This window comes from Musa acuminata, chromosome BXJ2-10 (genome assembly GCF_036884655.1).
Source record: "Musa acuminata AAA Group cultivar baxijiao chromosome BXJ2-10, Cavendish_Baxijiao_AAA, whole genome shotgun sequence".
Classification (NCBI taxonomy): Eukaryota; Viridiplantae; Streptophyta; class Magnoliopsida; order Zingiberales; family Musaceae; genus Musa; species Musa acuminata.
In genome coordinates this window covers 25780076-25798825 of record NC_088347.1, presented here as the reverse complement: position 1 = coordinate 25798825, position 18750 = coordinate 25780076, and the positions used below count along the sequence as shown (strand labels likewise).

At 40.2% G+C, this 18750-nt stretch overlaps 2 protein-coding genes across 7 annotated transcripts; one reads left to right on the top strand and one right to left on the bottom strand.

Moving 5' to 3' along the window:
* Positions 1-1247: 1247 nt before the first annotated feature.
* On the top strand, positions 1248-7536 carry LOC135624706 (uncharacterized). Of its 5 annotated transcripts, XM_065128596.1 has the most exons (14): positions 2685-3154; positions 3268-3318; positions 4249-4386; positions 4553-4634; positions 4773-4849; positions 5404-5510; positions 5784-5895; positions 6023-6139; positions 6220-6311; positions 6410-6476; positions 6563-6641; positions 6718-6809; positions 6908-7051; positions 7156-7536. In XM_065128596.1, the coding sequence occupies exons 1-14, from the start codon at positions 3101-3103 to the stop codon at positions 7177-7179; spliced, it is 1236 nt and encodes a 411-aa protein (XP_064984668.1). In that variant the 5' UTR covers positions 2685-3100; the 3' UTR covers positions 7180-7536. The 5 variants fall into 5 exon arrangements, with proteins under 5 accessions (XP_064984667.1, XP_064984668.1, XP_064984670.1 ...); XM_065128595.1 differs by lacking the exons at positions 2685-3154; positions 3268-3318 and adding an exon at positions 1248-1724; XM_065128598.1 differs by lacking the exon at positions 3268-3318 and having other exon boundaries at positions 2694-3190.
* Positions 7537-10483: 2947 nt separating this feature from the next.
* Positions 10484-16481, bottom strand: LOC135624705 (acetyl-coenzyme A synthetase, chloroplastic/glyoxysomal-like). Of its 2 annotated transcripts, none has more exons than XM_065128593.1 (18): positions 16136-16481; positions 15768-15911; positions 15528-15683; positions 15331-15453; positions 15082-15250; positions 14509-14591; positions 14237-14338; positions 14065-14153; positions 13869-13959; positions 13504-13617; positions 12605-12681; positions 12438-12516; positions 12214-12282; positions 11943-12118; positions 11735-11791; positions 11516-11606; positions 11321-11419; positions 10484-10955 (listed from the first exon to the last, which is right to left on the bottom strand). In XM_065128593.1, exons 1-18 carry the CDS (start codon positions 16355-16357, stop codon positions 10770-10772), a joined length of 2127 nt encoding a protein of 708 aa, XP_064984665.1. In that variant the 5' UTR covers positions 16358-16481; the 3' UTR covers positions 10484-10769. The 2 variants fall into 2 exon arrangements, with proteins under 2 accessions (XP_064984665.1, XP_064984666.1); XM_065128594.1 differs by having other exon boundaries at positions 10822-10955; positions 11249-11419.
* Positions 16482-18750: the final 2269 nt, after the last annotated feature.

Below are 18750 nucleotides of genomic sequence, written 5' to 3'. Positions count from 1 at the left end.
TTGTTTCTTTTATGCCGGTAATAGTCAGACAATTGATATTAGAATAATTTAAATCAAATCCTGTCTTCGAACGTAATAAAACCACCAATAATTGCTTCTTCGTGCTCGTGATGCACGACGAGAAGGATAAACACGGGAATAAATGTGATCTCTGATCACTGAGAATAATGTTGTAATCCCACGATCGAGACAAAAATCATGTGTCTCAAACCAAGTCGGAGCGAAATGAGAACGGGCGCATGCCGCAAGTTATTATTCTCGGATGTGAGGAAACCCGGGAACTTATTCGCCCGGTCGAGCACGACGTGGACGACTTGCCGCTCTTTTGTTTTAGCCCGCATGGAACATAACACCGACGTGACAGGGTGGGTCGGCTTCTCCACACGTGTATTCTATCACACGGGGAACGTAATATGGCCTAACTTCTGTCCTTAATTAATCATTAGACAATAAAATAGTAACGTTTGCTAAAACTTGTTGTGATGATAAAATGTTAGTCACATTAAAATTTCACCATTATCCACAGGTAGGCCACCTGCGGGACAAGAATGACAGTTGATCTAAAGCTTGATGAATATATAGTTAGGTTACCTAACTTGGGTTTGAAATAGATAATTTTTGCGTCGTCATAAAATTTCAGTTTCCCTTCTCATAAAAAACAAAATTGACTTGACAATGCGACAGCTTTTTGAAAAACGGAGCATATATTCTCTCCATTATTATTAACAGACGCTTCGCTTACCATCGGATGCTAGTGGAGTGATGCCCATCGATGATGGGTGGGCCTCCTCGCTATTTCAAATATCTATGATGGTGTTAGCAGAAGCCTTTAGGGGAGAAAAAAGATCCGATTGGCCGTCAAACTGGTCCCATAATTTTCTGTGTCTTTCCCTTCTTCTCATTGCGACCCGCTCGACGTGCATCGATTCGATTCCCCTGACATCGATCAAGTGTCGTCAGAGCTGTTTCCTTTAGCTGGAGATGGCCTTCGTTCATTGTATTTCCAACAGTAAGGTGCACTGTGGTTTTCTATTTGGGCCGCAAAGTCCAATGGTCCTTTGCTACAACAAATGGCATATGAAACGATATGTGCGGTATATCAATCTGTCTTACGCATATCATTTAATACGATTTATATATATCACCTTAAAATACTATTGGTTTATGTATGTATATACATATAAGACAAGGAAATGATGGTGGGCTCATGCGGTACAGCTCCTTATAAATGGCAGGGAGGAGGAAGAGGAGCAGGAGCAGGAGCAGGAGGTCACGGCATCCGACGACCCACGCCAAAAAAAACAAAACAGAAAACGAGCGGTTAGGAACAGAGAAAGCAGAGGATCCCTTCGCTCCTTCCCTTCCCCTCCACTCCTCGCTCTCCTTAGACCTCGCCTCTCCTCTCCTTCAGGGAGAGATCGAGGGGAACTGCTCAGTCGCTCCGCCATTTGTTCTGTTTCTCTTCCTCAGATCCATATCCCAAGAGTCTGAAGAGAGATATGGGGATTTACAAGCTCATCAAGAGCGATGACGGCGTGGCGGCCGCTCCATCAGCCGAGCCCAACAAGGTCGTCGTCGACGACGTGCTGTTGTCTCAGCACAGGGACATCGAGGCCGGCGGGAAGCACAGCCATGGAGCCCCGCCAGAAAAGGAGGCCTCCGCTTCCGGGAAACGCGGGCAGCGCCTCGTATCGCTTGACGTCTTCCGAGGACTCACCGTCGCGGTAAGTTAGCCGCTCGCTCCGCATTGTTTGGTCTCGTCACTATTTCTTAACGCCTATTTAATCTTTACGTTAATTCCGAATCCTCCTTCCATTTATTGCTCATCAATTAGGTCAAAAAATAACAATTATTGCACGATTCGATTCGGATTCTCAGCTATTTTTCTCCATAAATTTTATTGCGGTTTTCCTGATTGAGTACGTCCCTCCCGCTTCCGTTCTATTTACTAGATTTTATGACACTCATCCTATCAATGCCTAGAATTCTTTCTGTCTCTACAGAGTAATCCCTAAGAATATTTGTGCTTCTCTACTTCCCTTCCGCATTTAGTTTTCCTCACTGTTACTCGGTGCCATTGTTTTCATGGGTACCATAAAATATGGCAACTAATAATTCATGTCATGTCACTTCTCATCGAATCGAATTCCACTCGTGGATAGCATTACATCCCTGGGAATTGTATTCTCCTCCTTTTTCGGCCTCGCGCTCATTGTCCATCAAACCAGGGATATGGGAATTGGGCGCACACAAGAGGAAACTTGTACGTGTTAAAATGCCCGCTCCCTTCTCTTGCGTGGCTTTGAATCCATTGCTTCCTTTCCGCGTCCATGATCCACAAGTGTCGGCTCCCAACCTATTCGGCTTCCAGCTTCGTTGAAGCAACGAGGAGGAGGAGGAGGAGGCGAGAAGTTTCTTGTGTCGTCTCCTATCGTGTTGTTTTGATCTGCCGACACACATCTTGCGTTGTTCCAAGTGGTGTCAATCGGAGGTTTGATCGGAGCCGATCGATCTCTGCGTCTCAGCCGTTGCCCCCATATACGGCGTGGGTCCCACCATAATCTTAGGACACGAACGCGACCCGGTTGATCCATGGTCCCCGTCCGTTTAGGTCGCCTCTCAATTCTGGCCACCTAATGGAGATAACATAAATCATTTCCATTCATCCTTCAATTTACATTCATTGCATGCACTTTAATCTATGCTGTAAGTAGTTAAACTATACATGTCCGTATGTACTTCATAGCGACCTCGAAGAGCCAACCAAGCTCGAATATGACTCGTGTGGACGAATCCATTGGATGTAGACTTGGTCATGTGGTCTAATGTTGTTCTTGCTTTCTCGAATGATTGAAACACTAACTGGGAAGGTGGAAGTCATGCTATTTTTTATAACATAGAACAGTAGCAGTGACGGCATCATACTCAGAAGGCAGAAGCGGCGTGTCTGAGAGTTCATTTCTTTCGGAAGGTAACTACTGACCGCTGCAGCAAGCTTCAAATTCTGGGGCAGACCTCGATTGGATGCGCGGTCATGTCATAGAGGTTGGCACGCAAGTCATCAGTGCCGACCATTGGAAAGGAATCTCGCCAGCACCATATGTCCACTCCAACTAAGAATCGACAGCATCAGAGCTGCCCTTCTCCTGCTCTGGTTTGCTTCCCGACGCCCACCTTCAGTAAATAATCTGTACGTATAGCAGTTGCAGTGCTATATGTTACAGAACTTTCCTTCCATGTACTGTTTCCCACAGTCAACCTGTTCAGGTATCTGGATGCGTGGAGTGCTTGGCACGCTTGTATCATGTTCTGGTTACGGTCGGTGCTTTCCCTACCTAAATCCTCTCGTTCCATAGGACGTATGAGTTCTGGTGTAGAGTTTCGGTAAGGCAGAGGACCACTAGGGCAAGATCCTTTTGTCTGCAGAGGTGGGTAAAGTATATGGCTGCTGCAGACCTGATCTCAACCTTTTCTTCTTCTGGGCGGTGGCTGTGCCCATTAAAAAGTGGAAGCTCCATAAAACAATCACTCTTCGATACCTGGATCAGGATTTGGCTTAAGGGCTCCTGTACCTCCCATCCCTGAACTTTCCGCCGCGTGATCTGATGGATGTTATTGCCTTTACTGTCGTTGCACCGCCAAAACAAAATCCTGGTCCCGAAAATGAATACGAGTTCGTCAGAATTGCTTTTTGAGAAGCCTTTCTGAGAGAGTGGTCCCTGGTCCTTCGGTGAGTTTGAAGCCTCAGTTTGGTGCATTAATTGAGATTTTGACATTTTTCAGGTTTTCTATATTTAAAATAATTAGAAAGCTAGAGAAATAGCGAAAACATTCTCATGCATTGTAGACCTTAAAACACAACCAAATAACTATCAATTAAAAATGAAGTCTATGATACCTATTTTTAGGATTTCTGTGGGGCAATATAAAGTTCATAGACATGAAACTATTTCCTAATCCTACAAACCATGAAAATTAACATGTACTTCGAGCCTTTGATCTTTGTTTCAAGTGGCACTTGATAAAAATCAACATGATGTTGGACAGTGTCCCTTGACCTTTTTTTAGCTGAAGGTGTTCCGTTAATAGCAGAAATTTTGGCTGAAATGATACTATCTATGAACAATGCGGAATGAGCCTCATATAGGGAATACTCCCATTTACTTTTTTATGTCTTATGATATTGTTTCCTGTTTTTCTCTTTTGATGGAAATTGCGATATAATTCTTAGTCACATATTTACTGCAGCTGATGATATTCGTAGACGAAGCTGGATCATTTTTTCCTGCGATCAATCATTCTCCTTGGGATGGTGTGGCCCTTGCTGATTTTGTCATGCCATTTTTCTTGTTTATAGTTGGAGTTGCACTTGCACTTACATACAAGGTAAGCTAATTGCTTGACCAAATGCTTAATCCTATACTGGAAATTCTACATTTTAGTGGATTAAGTAATTTAATTTGGTAGTTAGAAAAGAATGTTAATGGATTATAGTTACAGCATGCATCTTGAGTACAAGAAAGATGCAATTTACACTTAGCTTTGTGCTCAGAGAGTCACAAACCAAGCCGTAGCAACTTGGAAAGCATTACTTCGAGCACTGAAGCTCTTTGTTGTAGGTCTCGTTGTTCAAGGTATACAGCCCTTCCCCTTTACTACTTCAAAATACACTAATATTTCTGTGAACTTATTTGAGGAAATTTGGTTCCTTTTTTGTTTTTGTCACCTTATTGTGTATTTGGTTACTTCCTAAATTCTTATTATTTTCTTAGGTGGCTATTTCCATGGTCTTCACAATTTAACTTATGGAGTTGATATTTTGAGTATGAGATGGATGGGCGTACTACAGGTAGGAGATGCACCCTGATGCTCACAAATAATGTGTTTTACACAGTGCCATTAAGCTTTATGATGATTTGTACACAATCATTGTAGTTTCAATTTTGCTGTCAAAATTAAGCAGTTACGTCGATTTCATCCCAAAAAGCCTTTTTTCTTTTTAAATGGATGAATTTAAGCACATTGTAATAATTTGTATTAGAGATGAACATTTGTTGTGCTCATTAAAATCTTCTTCAGACTCAGCTAGATTGGAGCCACCTATTTGATTTCTCTAAACAAGTGAAATCTAAACAAACAGTGTGAGATGAAATCTCTCTGAACAAGAATTCTCTGTAATCTTTAGAAGCTCCAATTAAACTCCTTAAGAGCCCACAGCCATTGGTCTAATATAAACCTTATAGAGTATATACAAGATATCTGCTGATAAGATGCTAATGATCATATCCACTACGTTGCAAATAGTGAAATTTGTGTTGTCCACTAATTATTAGGCAATCGTTTTATGAATTACTCTTGTCTTTTGTAGAGGTTATCTATTCAACTAAATAATCTTCCTTGCAGAGGATAGCGATGGCCTATCTGTTAGTTGCAATATGCGAAATCTGGCTTAAAAGTGACGATGTTGTTGATTCTGGATATTCCTTGGTCAGGCGATACCGATTGCAATTGTAAGTATGTCAAGTGTGTTTGATCAATCTTTCAAAGTTACTCTCCAGTCAAGCATCATGGTGACTGTATCAACAAAAGTGTTTCAGAAAGCTAAAAGGCTTAAATAAACAAATGAAAAAGAAAGGAACAGATACAGAGAGAGATTATTGGAGAGTCGAACAAAATAGGTAGAGAAGCATTAAAGAAAGCTAGGTAGCTAGACCAGTCTATGATTGTCGCATGTATTAATGATGCTGTAATTCGATTCAATGAAAATTCCTTGTTTCATGTAGGCTGGTGGGTTTGATTCTTACGATCATGTACATGGTTCTTCTCTATGGTTCGTATGTTCCTGATTGGGAGTACCAGATTCCAGGGCCAGGCTCCACGCCAAAGACCTTATCAGTAAGTTGCACACAGTGTTAGATCAATGCCTAGACTTTGTCATTTTGTACCTTGTGATCTCTTCCAATGATGAGTTTCTCCCAGTATATATTCCATTAACATTAATATTTATATTCATAAACTCTAGGTGAAATGCGGAGTGAGAGGTGACACAGGACCTGCCTGCAATGCTGTGGGAATGACTGACCGCCAAATTTTTGGCATCCGACATCTACATAGACGTCCTGTTTATGAAAGGACAAAGGTTTCACATACGCTGCATCTACTTCAGTTGATCAATCCGTGAGGTTTCCCCTCCATAACTTTTTGTTACTCTTTCTTCAGCAATGCAGCATAAACTCACCAGCTAGTGGCCCACTACCACCTGATGCTCCTTCATGGTGCCAAGCTCCTTTTGATCCTGAAGGATTACTTAGGTCAGCTTTTCTTTTGTCTTTCTTGCTGCCAATCTGCAGTTTTGTCTTCGTCTTCTTTTGATGTCATGGCAACTAAAGCAAACAAGTTGATGCTGCAGTTCTGTGATGGCAATCGTGACTTGCTTGATCGGTTTGCAATTCGGACATGTTATCATACATTTTAAGGTGCTGATAGTTGATATTTGTACACTATCTTTGGATCAAGAAATTTTTTGTTGCGGTGAATACTTATCACTGTTGAAACACTGCAGGATCACAAGGACAGAATCGTTCAATGGTTGATTCCTTCCTTTTGTCTGTTGGCCTTGGCCTTCTCATTGGACTTCTTCGGTATCCTCCGGATTACCTTCCTTAACTTCATTTTGGTTGTGATGTGTACAATCAACTAAACTCATCTTTGTTTCAGGAATGCGTATGAACAAGGCTCTGTACACATTAAGTTATACGTGTGCCACTGCTGGAGCTGCTGGGATGCTCTTTACTGGAGTATATGTGCTGGTTGGATATCCAAAACTTTTTTTCTTCTTTCCGAGCACTAATGTTCTCTGCTTGTATCTGAAACGCTGCTTAATCTTTACCATTTTTGATGTCTACAGGTTGATGTCGGTGGCTATAGGAGGCCAACCTCGGCTATGGAATGGTTGGGGATGCATGCGCTTATGATATACATTCTAATTGGCTGCAACGTCTTCCCAGTTCTTATCCAGGGATTCTACTGGAGGGAGCCTCAGAACAATCTTGTGAGTAACCTACTCCGGTAAACTCTTCCCTTCATGCCAGCTTCTGCTTCCCATACGTGCATGCTATAACCACACAAGCAATTGTTTCCATGGTCTATGAACAGTTGAAGGTCATTGGCATTTCCTAGACCTCCTCAATAATTGACGAAGGAATCAGATTGCTGCTACATTCTGTTGAGGATCGTAGTCTGGCTTCTAACCCTCGTCTTCACCAAAGTAAAGCTATCTCGAGCGTCTAATGCTTGGGAGACAAGACTCTAGATGTTGTAGGCTCTGCTGTGATGAACACAGAGGTCCATCCAACAGTGCCCTTTTCTGAGCCTATTATGTGGTGCTTGATAACTCGAGTTGCAGACTACCAAGTTTTGTCATGTAGTACTACCAGTTCTGGCGCTGACCAATTTCATGCAGTGCATGCTGTATACCCAGTAACACCAGATGTTTACTATTGATAGAGATCTACGTGGACGAAATTATTTATGTTACTTGGAGACCAAAATTATCCATGAAATTTTAGCACTTGATGGCAGCAGAATGGTACCACCAGAATAAAAGTTGCATGCTACTGAACAAAAGGAGGGGCAAGTAGGGGAATTAAATAGGGGAAATTAACTCAGTAGACGAATCATCTGGAGCAACAAAGATCAACAGCTGCTTGTTTTTTTCTTTTCTTTTAAACAGAAAACAATTTAATTGAATCAGCGAAAATATCCAGAGTCCCAAATACTCCGGACTTGAACTGGAGAGAACCCCGAGAGAAAGACTTATCTTGAGTAAATATATTCATATTTCTACTAATGTGACAAAAAATTATCATGACCCTTGACATGTCCTTGAGGATCTATTACAAGGACCAAGGAGGATGATGGTTAATATGGTTGATGATTTCTATCTAGCTAGCACATCGGATCGGACGATCACCTTCGTCCAACTAAGGTTTATAAACCTTTAAGCCTGTTAAGCCTGTTAACTAATATCTTAGCTAAAAGTTTATAAACCATATTATACAATACAATCGGCTGATAATCATTGGTGTTAGAACATTTGAGATTTTTTTTAAAAAAAAAATAAAAAATATTATCCCAACTTAAAGAAAAACTAGCTTGATAATGAAATTTGTTAAAAGCTTCAATAATGCTATCCTTGATGATGTCCCAATAAGCTCAAAAGAATTCCATAGTGTTGAACCCGTCACACCCCAAACTCTTGCCGAGACCTAGGGACTAAAAATCTCATCCATGGAAAGTTTTTGGACAAATCCCAATAGACATCATTAGATAAACAGAGAGGAGCATGCAAGTGCTTAGTATCCCAATGGACAAATCCCACCCCTAGAAGTAGCATTATCTCCCAATCGATTCATGTACCAGTCAACAAAACAATTAGATATTTCATCCCCATTCTCTACCTTAAAACCATCATCTCTGGTAAAAAAAGTTGATGTGATTTCTGTAAAAAAATCTAGGGGCAACATCATATGTGCAATGGAACAACATAAAATAAAAATCTTAAATTTTCTAAAAGGTATTTATCGTTCTACAAAGATTTATGTACAAAGACTCATAAAACTGAATATCACATGTGAAATAATTATATTACGTAGAGAGATTATATATCCCTGAATTCTTATATATCTATGAGAGAGAATGAAGGAGATCAAGTATCCTCCTCTCTAGCGATGATCCATATAGTAATAGCTACAAAGATGTTCCTCGAATCGCTATCCAAATCTCTACACTTGCTATCTGAGGAGGAGAATGAGAAAAGAGAATAGAAGATAGCAGTAAAAAAATGTTTAACGTATGGTCCTTTGATTTTCTCCTATAATTAATAAACTCATGAAAAAATTTAGTGTTTAGGTCTCTTTTCATAATCCATTAGGTTTTAGCCTTATTTCGTCATTTATGATGTAGTTGACAATTGAGAGCTAAGACTTTATTATGGAGATAAATTAAGTTAGTTTCCTCCCCCTTATTTAAACACTTTCAATCGGTTTTGTCCTCAAGCTTCTCAATCTCATAACTTATTTCTCTACGCTTCTGCTTAAGACTCTCTTTATACCTCCTCCATCTTATAGTGGAGGCACTCAAACCATTGAGAATATTGTAAACATGGTCTCTATGTTCCTATTCAAATCCAAAAATTTTGCTTTTTTTCTCCTTCTCAACCCTACAAGGAATCTGAACAACTTGGGTAAAACTATAGACATCCAACCAGCTATCATTCATAAAGATCCAATCAAATTTGACAGAAATTGTTACACCATGTAAACCTAAGACCATGAAAGTTGACTTCAATTAACCCAAAAGAAGAGATAAAATTCCTAAAATCCATAATAAAAAGAGAGTAAAAGAAAGGTTTAAACCCCCCCCCCCAGCTTTATCATCATGTGAGGAGATTATATTCATGTCTCCACACAGAATTCATGGCACATTATTAAACTCATAAGAAGCAAGTAAATTCCAATGATTCCTACGATAAAAGAAGGAAAAAAACAGTACTTGCATAAAATTATCGTAAGAATCCAAGAGAACTTACCTGTGTTGTTGAATACTATGCTAATACATTTGTGTTTACTAACCATCTTTGCCTGAAGTCGCTCCTCATCCCATATCATTAGAATCCTTGGCGTAATAAGTGCATAGCAAAGTAAACATAACTAAGTTATACTCTTTTATGAGATATTTAAGATGGGCTACGCAATTTTTCTTGGCCGCACATTTGCAATTCCAAAACAAAAAATTCATTCTTCTTTGACCTATGTTTAAATGAGATTACGAGAGGGTTGATACTTCCTAGAGGGAGTTTTTTTCTAGCTTTCCTTCCTTGACTTCGGGATCATGAATTTGGGTTTCAGCTCTTTAGCTTCATTTGTCACTCTTCGGAAGACTTTAGCTGTCTTTTTTTTATCAATACTAGGAAGGGGATGATGATGATCCTCATCACTAGCTTGGAATTAGTGTCCTCTTGTCTTTTCCATATGCTTCGCTGCTTGGAACCAAAAGTTGTCAGCACCAAGGTTTCTTTCCTTGCTCCATCACTGGGTCAGGATGATGATCCTCATCTCACTCTCCTCGTTTTTTATCTAGAGAGTTGTCTTACTTAGGGATATTCTTCTCGAGCAAGAAAAAATATATTTATTAATTATATCAAGAATGTAGTTTGTCTATATAAATACATGATAATAAAGATAATAAAAAATTGACTTTTGTCAATCCTACCTAATCATGTCATGCACTTTCCTGTCATATATAAATAAGAATTAAATAGAGAAATACTACATCTCGAATGTGATGTGGTAGATTGCATTACATGGGATCACCTGCTCTATCTAATCAACCATCACCGGCTTCTTGCCAAGCCATGCAATTTTTCACTTGCAAGGTACTGAAATCATGAAATTAGTACATATGGTGCCACAAACATTGAAGATTATATGGTAACCAATTTCATAACTATATCTACATCACGAGGACCCGAGTTCTAACCCTTTCACTAATTAATTCATCAGAAGTTTCAAAGCTAAACAGCTAAACTACTCTAGCACTGTAACATTTGCAGCAGGAACCACAGTGACAATGCTCCCACACATTTGTTTACTCTGTTAAAAATTCTCCTGGCAGGGCAGCAAAAATATCCATGTACATATACGATCACATAAAATCACACCATAAGTGTGTTAACGTTCAAGAAAATCGATGAATGCCAATTATTTTTACTAGCAATCACGGAGTGCGATTAGTTGGTCCACGACACTGGGGTCAGCAAGTGTACTGGTATCTCCGAGCTCGTCCAGCTGCCCGGATGCAATTTTTCGTAGAATCCTTCTCATGATCTTTCCACTTCTCGTCTTTGGCAGTCCGGGTGCCCAGTGAATTTTGTCAGGGGCAGCAAATGCACCAATCTGACAGGAAATCCTTTTTGGTTAGTGAATCAACAAAGGAGCTCATTCATGCTTGTGTTAGAGACAATGATCCTAAGTGAAATAAAAAAAATAGTTGTTACCGAGGTGATAAGGTGATACTGTGCATCCATATTCTGAATGTGAAAAAGTGAATAAAGCAATTCTATTGTTGTTCATTAACAGTATGATATATAGGCACAATCTTCTACGAAGTTGTTAGTTGGTGGTAATCAAATAGTTATTGGCCACTTGTATTTTGAGCTCAAGTACATTTTAGATTATCGAAACTATACCTGTAGTTGTACTTTTCTATCAGATCAGTTTTCTTGATTGGTAAGATACAAAGATCTACAAGAAGAGTGCACCTGGTTTCTAACTGCCAAAACAAGGCTTTTCCGGAGCTCTTCACTGTATGGAATGCCCTCCACCAAAGTGACAAAAGCATAAATGCCCTGCCCTTTGATCTGATAACAAGAATGGTTAATGAATCAGAGGATGACATATGAATGATGCTTAATGCTTTCTTTGTTGCAGCCACCACAAAGAAGGTATTATCATACCTCATGTTCAACACCAACTACGGCAGCTTCTGCACACTGGGGATGCGAGACCAGAGCAGATTCTACCTCTGCAGTGCCAATACGGTGTCCACTGAAAAAGAATTCAAACATTATAATCCATCAAGGTCATAAAATACAGCAATAGCGAAATTGTCGAGAAATGCTGTGGCTTGATGAAAATCTGTCTAATTGTAGTGAATATGCTAAGCATGTGTGTACCTCACATTGATGACATCATCAACTCTTCCAGTGAGCCAAAAGTAACCATCCTTGTCTCTACCATAATAATATAATAATGGAACATTATAATAATCAAAACCAAGATTTTTTTCCAAATTAAACTATGCAGAGATCAGCATTCATTAAACATATATTGGTGGAGATGAAAGAGGAGCTTTCGATCAACTGACAGTCTGGGGAAAGTTACCTTCTGCATCCATCGCCAGAAAAATAATAACCAGCAAATGGTTTAAAATATGTGGTTTCATATCTTTCATGGTCACCGTAAAGCGTACGGAATGCACCAGGCCATGACTTCTTGATGCAAAGATATCCACTGCATTCACCTTCTATCTCATTCCCTTTCTCATCAACTATGACTGGCTGCAATAGTATCTCAAACAGTATTGGAAAATTAAAAAAAATATATTTCACATTTAAAACCCTTATTTCCATATGTGAATTACATTAGTACATACCTCGATTCCGAAGAAAGGAAAGGTAGCAGAACCGGGCTTCTGGGGCCAAGCACCAGGTAAAGGCGTAATCTGTACACAAACCATAGAAGTTAAGCCATCGGACTTCGACTGAAGGAAAACAATTAAGTTGTGATTTAAATAAAAATTCACAGAAAAGCATACACATATTACATCAAAACAGCTACTGGCCACCAACAAATACAAGGACAGGAACATTCACTTACCATGAAGCCACCTGTCTCTGTTTGCCACCAGGTATCTGATATAGGGCATCGTGAATCCCCAACAACATTGTAAAACCACCTAGTTTGATGAATATAATACATTTAAGAAATCTTTTAAGCTACAAAAGCAAGACACAGAAAGGTAGTCCAAGGAGTTGGGGCCGAACCTCCATGCACTAGGATTAATTGGCTCGCCTACACTACCAAGAACACGCAGAGACTTCCGGTGGTAGCGAGTGACATACTGCATGAAAGCACGTGCCAGTGGGATCAATAAAAATACATACTCGGATAGTTAAATGGTTGAGGAAATATGTATAAAGAGAGTAAGTATGCTATTCCGCACAAGAAAATTACTTGTACACAATTCTTGTTAGTAGGGTAAATATACCAAAAGAAAGAACATTTACCTTTTTGCTCCAAACAGGAAAACAAATAAATATACAGAAGGTATAGCTATCTCTGTCATTTTCGTAGAATAGGTTATTCTGTTGGAAATGACAAATAACTTGAAAAACATATCCCTTTGACCAGTCAGAACAAGTTCCAAAAAGATAAGGTTATTTGGCAAGTTATTACAGGTTATTCTTATTACAACACGTATTCCACAATCAAACGGCCCCCCTATTGCCTAATAATGGACAGAGACACAAAAGTGTGACTTAAGGGAGCAAATTCAACAAGATGGAGTTTCTTGAATGCAATTTACAATATAAATGCTGGTGAAGTCATGCAAGAATGTTATAAGGAAACACATGCACAGTAGATGGCATGGTTTGTGGTCGAGGAACTTCACAAGAAATTATAAGACGAGAGGAGGGAGGTAACTTATGCAGGAACTTCCAGGGTATTAATGAAATGCTCAAGAACCTACTTTAGTTTATCGGGCATGTAATAAGACACACATTTAGGATACCATTGGACAGACATAGCATTCACTGGAACAGGTGAATGTCGAAACTAAGCAGCTATTAAAGTCTGAAGCAAAATGGACGTAAAAAAGTTGAATATGAAACAAACCAAAAAGTGCAATCATGATAGATGAAGTACACCCCAAGGTTATTACCTCATCACTCTCACGCATTAGCGAACGCACCAGGGTTGGGGCTGTGTAAAATATTGTCACCTTGTACTTATCAACAATGTCCCAACAACGTCCAGAATCGGGATAGTTTGGGGCCTGCAGATATTATTCACAAGGTATTAACAATATCAGAATACCTCATTAACATGAAAAAATAAAAACAGTATTGAGAGCCAAACATCTAGTAAAAGATAAGAAAAAAGGTGAACAAGGTTCTAAATTTGCAAACAGCCGATGAGCTGAATCTAAAATTTTAGGAATCAAAACTGAGGACATTGCATTCAGAAAGGACATCTATTCAACTTCTTTGTCGTTCAAAAGAGGAAAGGACTATTGCAGATAGTTACCCCTTCAAATATCACAACAGTGGCACCATTCAAGAGAGGGCCATATGTAACATAGCTGTGCCCTGTTATCCAACCACAGTCAGCAGTGCACCTGAGTCAGAAGGATAAGAGATAAGAAAGCGTTGCAGAACATATTGCCAAAATTACATTAATAAACATGCTCTGGAACAACCCGTGAACACAAACACCAGCATACCAGTATATATCTGATGGCTTATAGTCGAATGCATACTTGAATGTTGCCGCAGAATACACCATATATCCCCCAGTTGTGTGTAGAACACCCTGCATACGAAAGCATAAATAACCCACATTCAGCATTAAAAAAAAAAAGGCTGAAAACAATTAAGATAAGAAAGCTCTGTAACCTTTGGTTTTCCGGTGCTACCACTCGTGTACAAGAGAAATAGTGGATCTTCTGCATCAACCCATTCCACAGAGCACTTTATTGGAAATTGTGGGACAACATCCTGAATATTGCAATATGGAAGTGAAAAATGGTGTTTCATGTACTAATTGCAAATCAGAGAATGTAATCAAGACGCCAGTTTTGTGCTAAGCATTCAACGGTAACACATTTCATCAAATAACTCAAAGTTCATCTGAATTATGCTGATACTAAGCAACCTATCGGACTGACCTGCCACCATACATCTCTTCCTTCCTGCCACTTGCTGTCTTCTCTCTTCATGGCCGACTTGTTTTCAAAAGTCAAACAGAGGCCTGGTCAACCCAAAAGAAAAAGACACGAGTGTGATCAGTAAAAGGAGAAAAGAAGATCACTCAAAGGTGAATAATGCAAAGTATAGAGAACAAAAGCCGACAACAAAAGAGAATTCAGCTCGAACAGATAAAAAATCTTTCTATCATGTTGCACACAGAACATCGAGATTCCTTATCATAACAGCTTGACGAGACTAGATACACTTAGTTTAATCCCATGGCAATTCCAAAGGACATGTAATAATGTCATTCTCCATCTTTCTTTAAAACTTTGCATTTGATACTCCTTGTATACATCTTAGCCAAAATAGATAAATCAATTTGGTAGTAAATTAAATGGATTATTAAAAAACCCCGAATATGGATGTAAATCAACAAGGATGAGAAAAAACTGTCTATATTCAGAGGCAGACAATTCAATGACCTGCCATGATATACATGTATTACTCCATGACATATTAAAATTACACATTTAAAAAAACTAACATACCTACGGAGACTCCATTTTTGACAGATTCAATTAGAGCACTGTCAACTATCTCTTTGAGGCGAATTGCTTTGGAACCTCTCCTCACAGCATTGCAGGTAATTACAACTTTGGGTTTGCAGTCAATAATCCTTTGTGCAAGGGCCTCCGCAGAGAAGCCAGCGAACACAACCTTAACAGAGTCTCCAGCATGTCACTTTACCAACACAGATCTCAACTCCATTGCTCCGAAGGAAAAATCCATCAGCTTACCGAGTGGACTGCACCAATTCGCGCACATGCTAGCATTGCAATTGGCAACTCCACTAGCATAGGGAGGTAAATTACCACGGCATCTCCTTTCCGAACACCAACATGTTTTAAATAATTGGCAAGCTATCACAGCATACACAGATGATCAATTAAACCCATGGTTCTTTCAATCAAATTTGGAATGGTTCACAGCGTACCTGGCAAACCTTCTCCAAAAGCTCTGCATAGGTCAGCTGCCCATCATCACCTGGTTCATTGCCTTCCCAGTAGATAGCAACTTTTCCACCATTCCCTGCCTCAATGTTCCGATCCAAAGCATTATAACTTATGTTCGTACTGCCTCCTTTGAACCACTGCGATCAGCAACGACAATACCACATGAGGTCTAGTGCAGACGATCATTTCAAATCGGCCAAGCTTAAACATCACACGCTTACCTCGAACTTTACAGTCCCCTTCCTCACATCAATGTTCTCGCTGTAGACCTCCGGATCCCACTTGTTATTCCAATAGAACTGCGAAGCAATCTCCGACCAGAACCCCGCAGGATCCTCTATCGAGCTCTCGTACATTTTTCGGTACTAATAGTTCATGAAATCAATGCAGAGATCATAAGCATGCAGATTAATTGGAGTAGAAAAGATTTGCCAAAATAGAAGATATCATAATCTCTTTGTTCTAAAAAAAAAAGAATATTTTCTTACGGAAGGAAAAAATCTTCATAAAAAAACAGGATCTTTAAGCCAATAACCACCCTTTTCCTCGCGACAGCCCGGATCGAGGGCTTTAAAGGGACGGGACGCACCTGTTCGGGGGAGGAGACGAGGGCCTGGCGGGAGAAGTCGTGGGAGGGGAAGACGAGGTCGTTCTCCTCGGAGGCGAGGGACTCGCCGAGGATGACAGCGTTGAGATGGGAGATCCGTCCGGCGCCGGACGGCAGCTGGGCCATCGACTCCACGTGCCGGAGGCGGTCAAAGGACGCCACGTGCGTAGATGCCGCCTCCGCCTCTGCCTGACGTGCCGTCATCGCGGAACGAAACGGTCACGTCGACCCGCCGCCTCGGCGGAGACCAAGAGACGTACACGGGAAGAGTGAGGAGGAAGGCCCCGACGGAAGGAAGCAATGCCAAGGAGATGCGATGTCCATTCGAAGCAAGAATTATTTATTGCAATCGTGATGCACCATTCCGCAATACAATTCAAATATTGGTAACATTCATTTACCTATTTATCTATGAGATTTACTGGATGGGAGGGGTAGATCAGACAAGACAAAGATTGGGTTGGTAGTTGACTTCACATTGGATCACACCACTTGGTTGGCACCGCAAGAACCGGAAAGTCAAAGAGGATTTAGGTGACGGTCATGGCACGGACTTGAATCATCGTTGGGTAGTGGTAGGAATAATGTGGACATCTTGGATTCCGGTGTCGAACGTTTGGGTAAGCGACGAGCGTCGTAGCGAGGATTTGCTGATGCGAAAGGGAAATTTGCCGTATACTATCTATGTCTGGTATTCATTGATGATTGGTTGGTTGTTTGTTATTTGGGTATATTTCGCGTTGACAGAGGAACTAAAGTTCAAATCTTTCATTTGACTATGTCAAATTTTGTTTTGCGTATGTGAGCCCGAATTTAAGCGTACGGATCGGATGTGTGCATGCTATCTTTCTACTTACCTATTGGCGTTAGGTGGATCCCGAAACCTTCGACTACTCACCACGCAGAATGCCATCATACGAATCCTTATTTTCAAGTGATTGTGTATGGTGTTCTATAGCTGACAAGAAAATAGTTAGTATAATCATGTGATGCCCGAAGTGGTGGGGTTATTGAAGTCTTTGTCACTGGGATCGTTGAAGCTGGTGACATCCAATCATGACATGGACAACGTACAAACACTACATCCAAACATGGCAGAGGAATATGGGCCTTCATTGGGCCGTAAAGAAGGACGTGTTGATTTGGGCCTATTCGAGAACAATGTCTTGAATTCTTACGTCCATAAATCCCGATAGGACGTGACATGCAATCCGACCGTGTCTTGGAGTAAGAACACCAACACATTTTGGGGCTGATTGCATCAGAATCGAGATAAATTTCTTAGGAAGTATTACCATCGATGTTGGTTCAATGGTGCATGGCATGGCATGGATGATCGGGTAAAGCCAGCCTACTGACGAATCTTTGCACAGAAAAAGTTCTGTACAATGTCAGAGATGCACAAAAATCTCCTGCAGGTGCAGGTCATGGCCACACTGGACTCAGTATTCTCTTGCCTCTTGGCAAGGTTGTAAGGCCACTTGGAAGCAATGATAGGATGGCAATTGGATCCGAAAGAGAACCACTAAATATTAGTCACCATCAGGTCTGAGCTGATACTTTTTGTCCTATACGTGCAACCTGTCTGTTGTCTCATTAGCCAGGAAAAAGGTTCGTGTCTGAAGCTACTTATGTAAGTCCATTAGCTCATGTCTTCTACTGTATGGTCGGTCGATTAAGCTGTTGCAGGGGCTGTCAGGAGATCACATCCTTCCTAAACCATGCCATTGACATTTTATGTCTCTTTATCGAGACAGAATAATGTCATTCCCACGTTGATAGAGTCGAAAATAGTACATGAAAGAATAAAGAACGGGCAGTTTATCAAAAGAAAGCCTTTAAGAATGAGTTTTTAATGCATCTGTATTTGATTTTTATCCAGAAGACATTCCTTCTCGAGGTTGAATCTTATCTTCTTACCACCTACGAATGGATTCACAATACATGTTTTAATCATATACGTATAACCATCAGAAAAGTTTTCTTAAGAACAAGAAGGAATCGTGTTATATTGCCCACATTCAATCAACAGTAGTATAATAAGGAAATTTTCTATTCTTCTCACGTAGATCATAGCATTGAGCTGTGCTGGTGCTTTCCCATGTTTCCTTAGTTTTATGGCCATCACATAATTACACCCACTCTTTCTATATAAATGAAGAACAATTAGTGGAATCGAGTGAATATTATTGATCATCCAAGTCCGTAATTATGTCAATTTATAAGCAATCCGAGTCTTACTCCTTACCTGAAACAGTCTGTGAAGGGGAGTCGGCCGGGAATTGACCCGTCGACGGAGTCACGGCCAGAAAAAGTCGCTGAAAGCAATAGCGGATTGCACCCATCGAGGAAGCTTTCGTTACTCTGTCGTATTCGAAACGATACCTTTTATATCTCCTTTCTATTACGCACCAAAAGACAAAAAAGAAAAGCAATCCCATTTCCGATGAACCATGTAACATACGCAAATTATACCTCGAAATGTGTTATATGAAATAGAGTGACTCGATGTTGCATGTTATTCTCTATAATATTATAGTTATATTTAACATCTCGATTTATATATATATTTTTTTTAAATTATATTTGTTATTTCT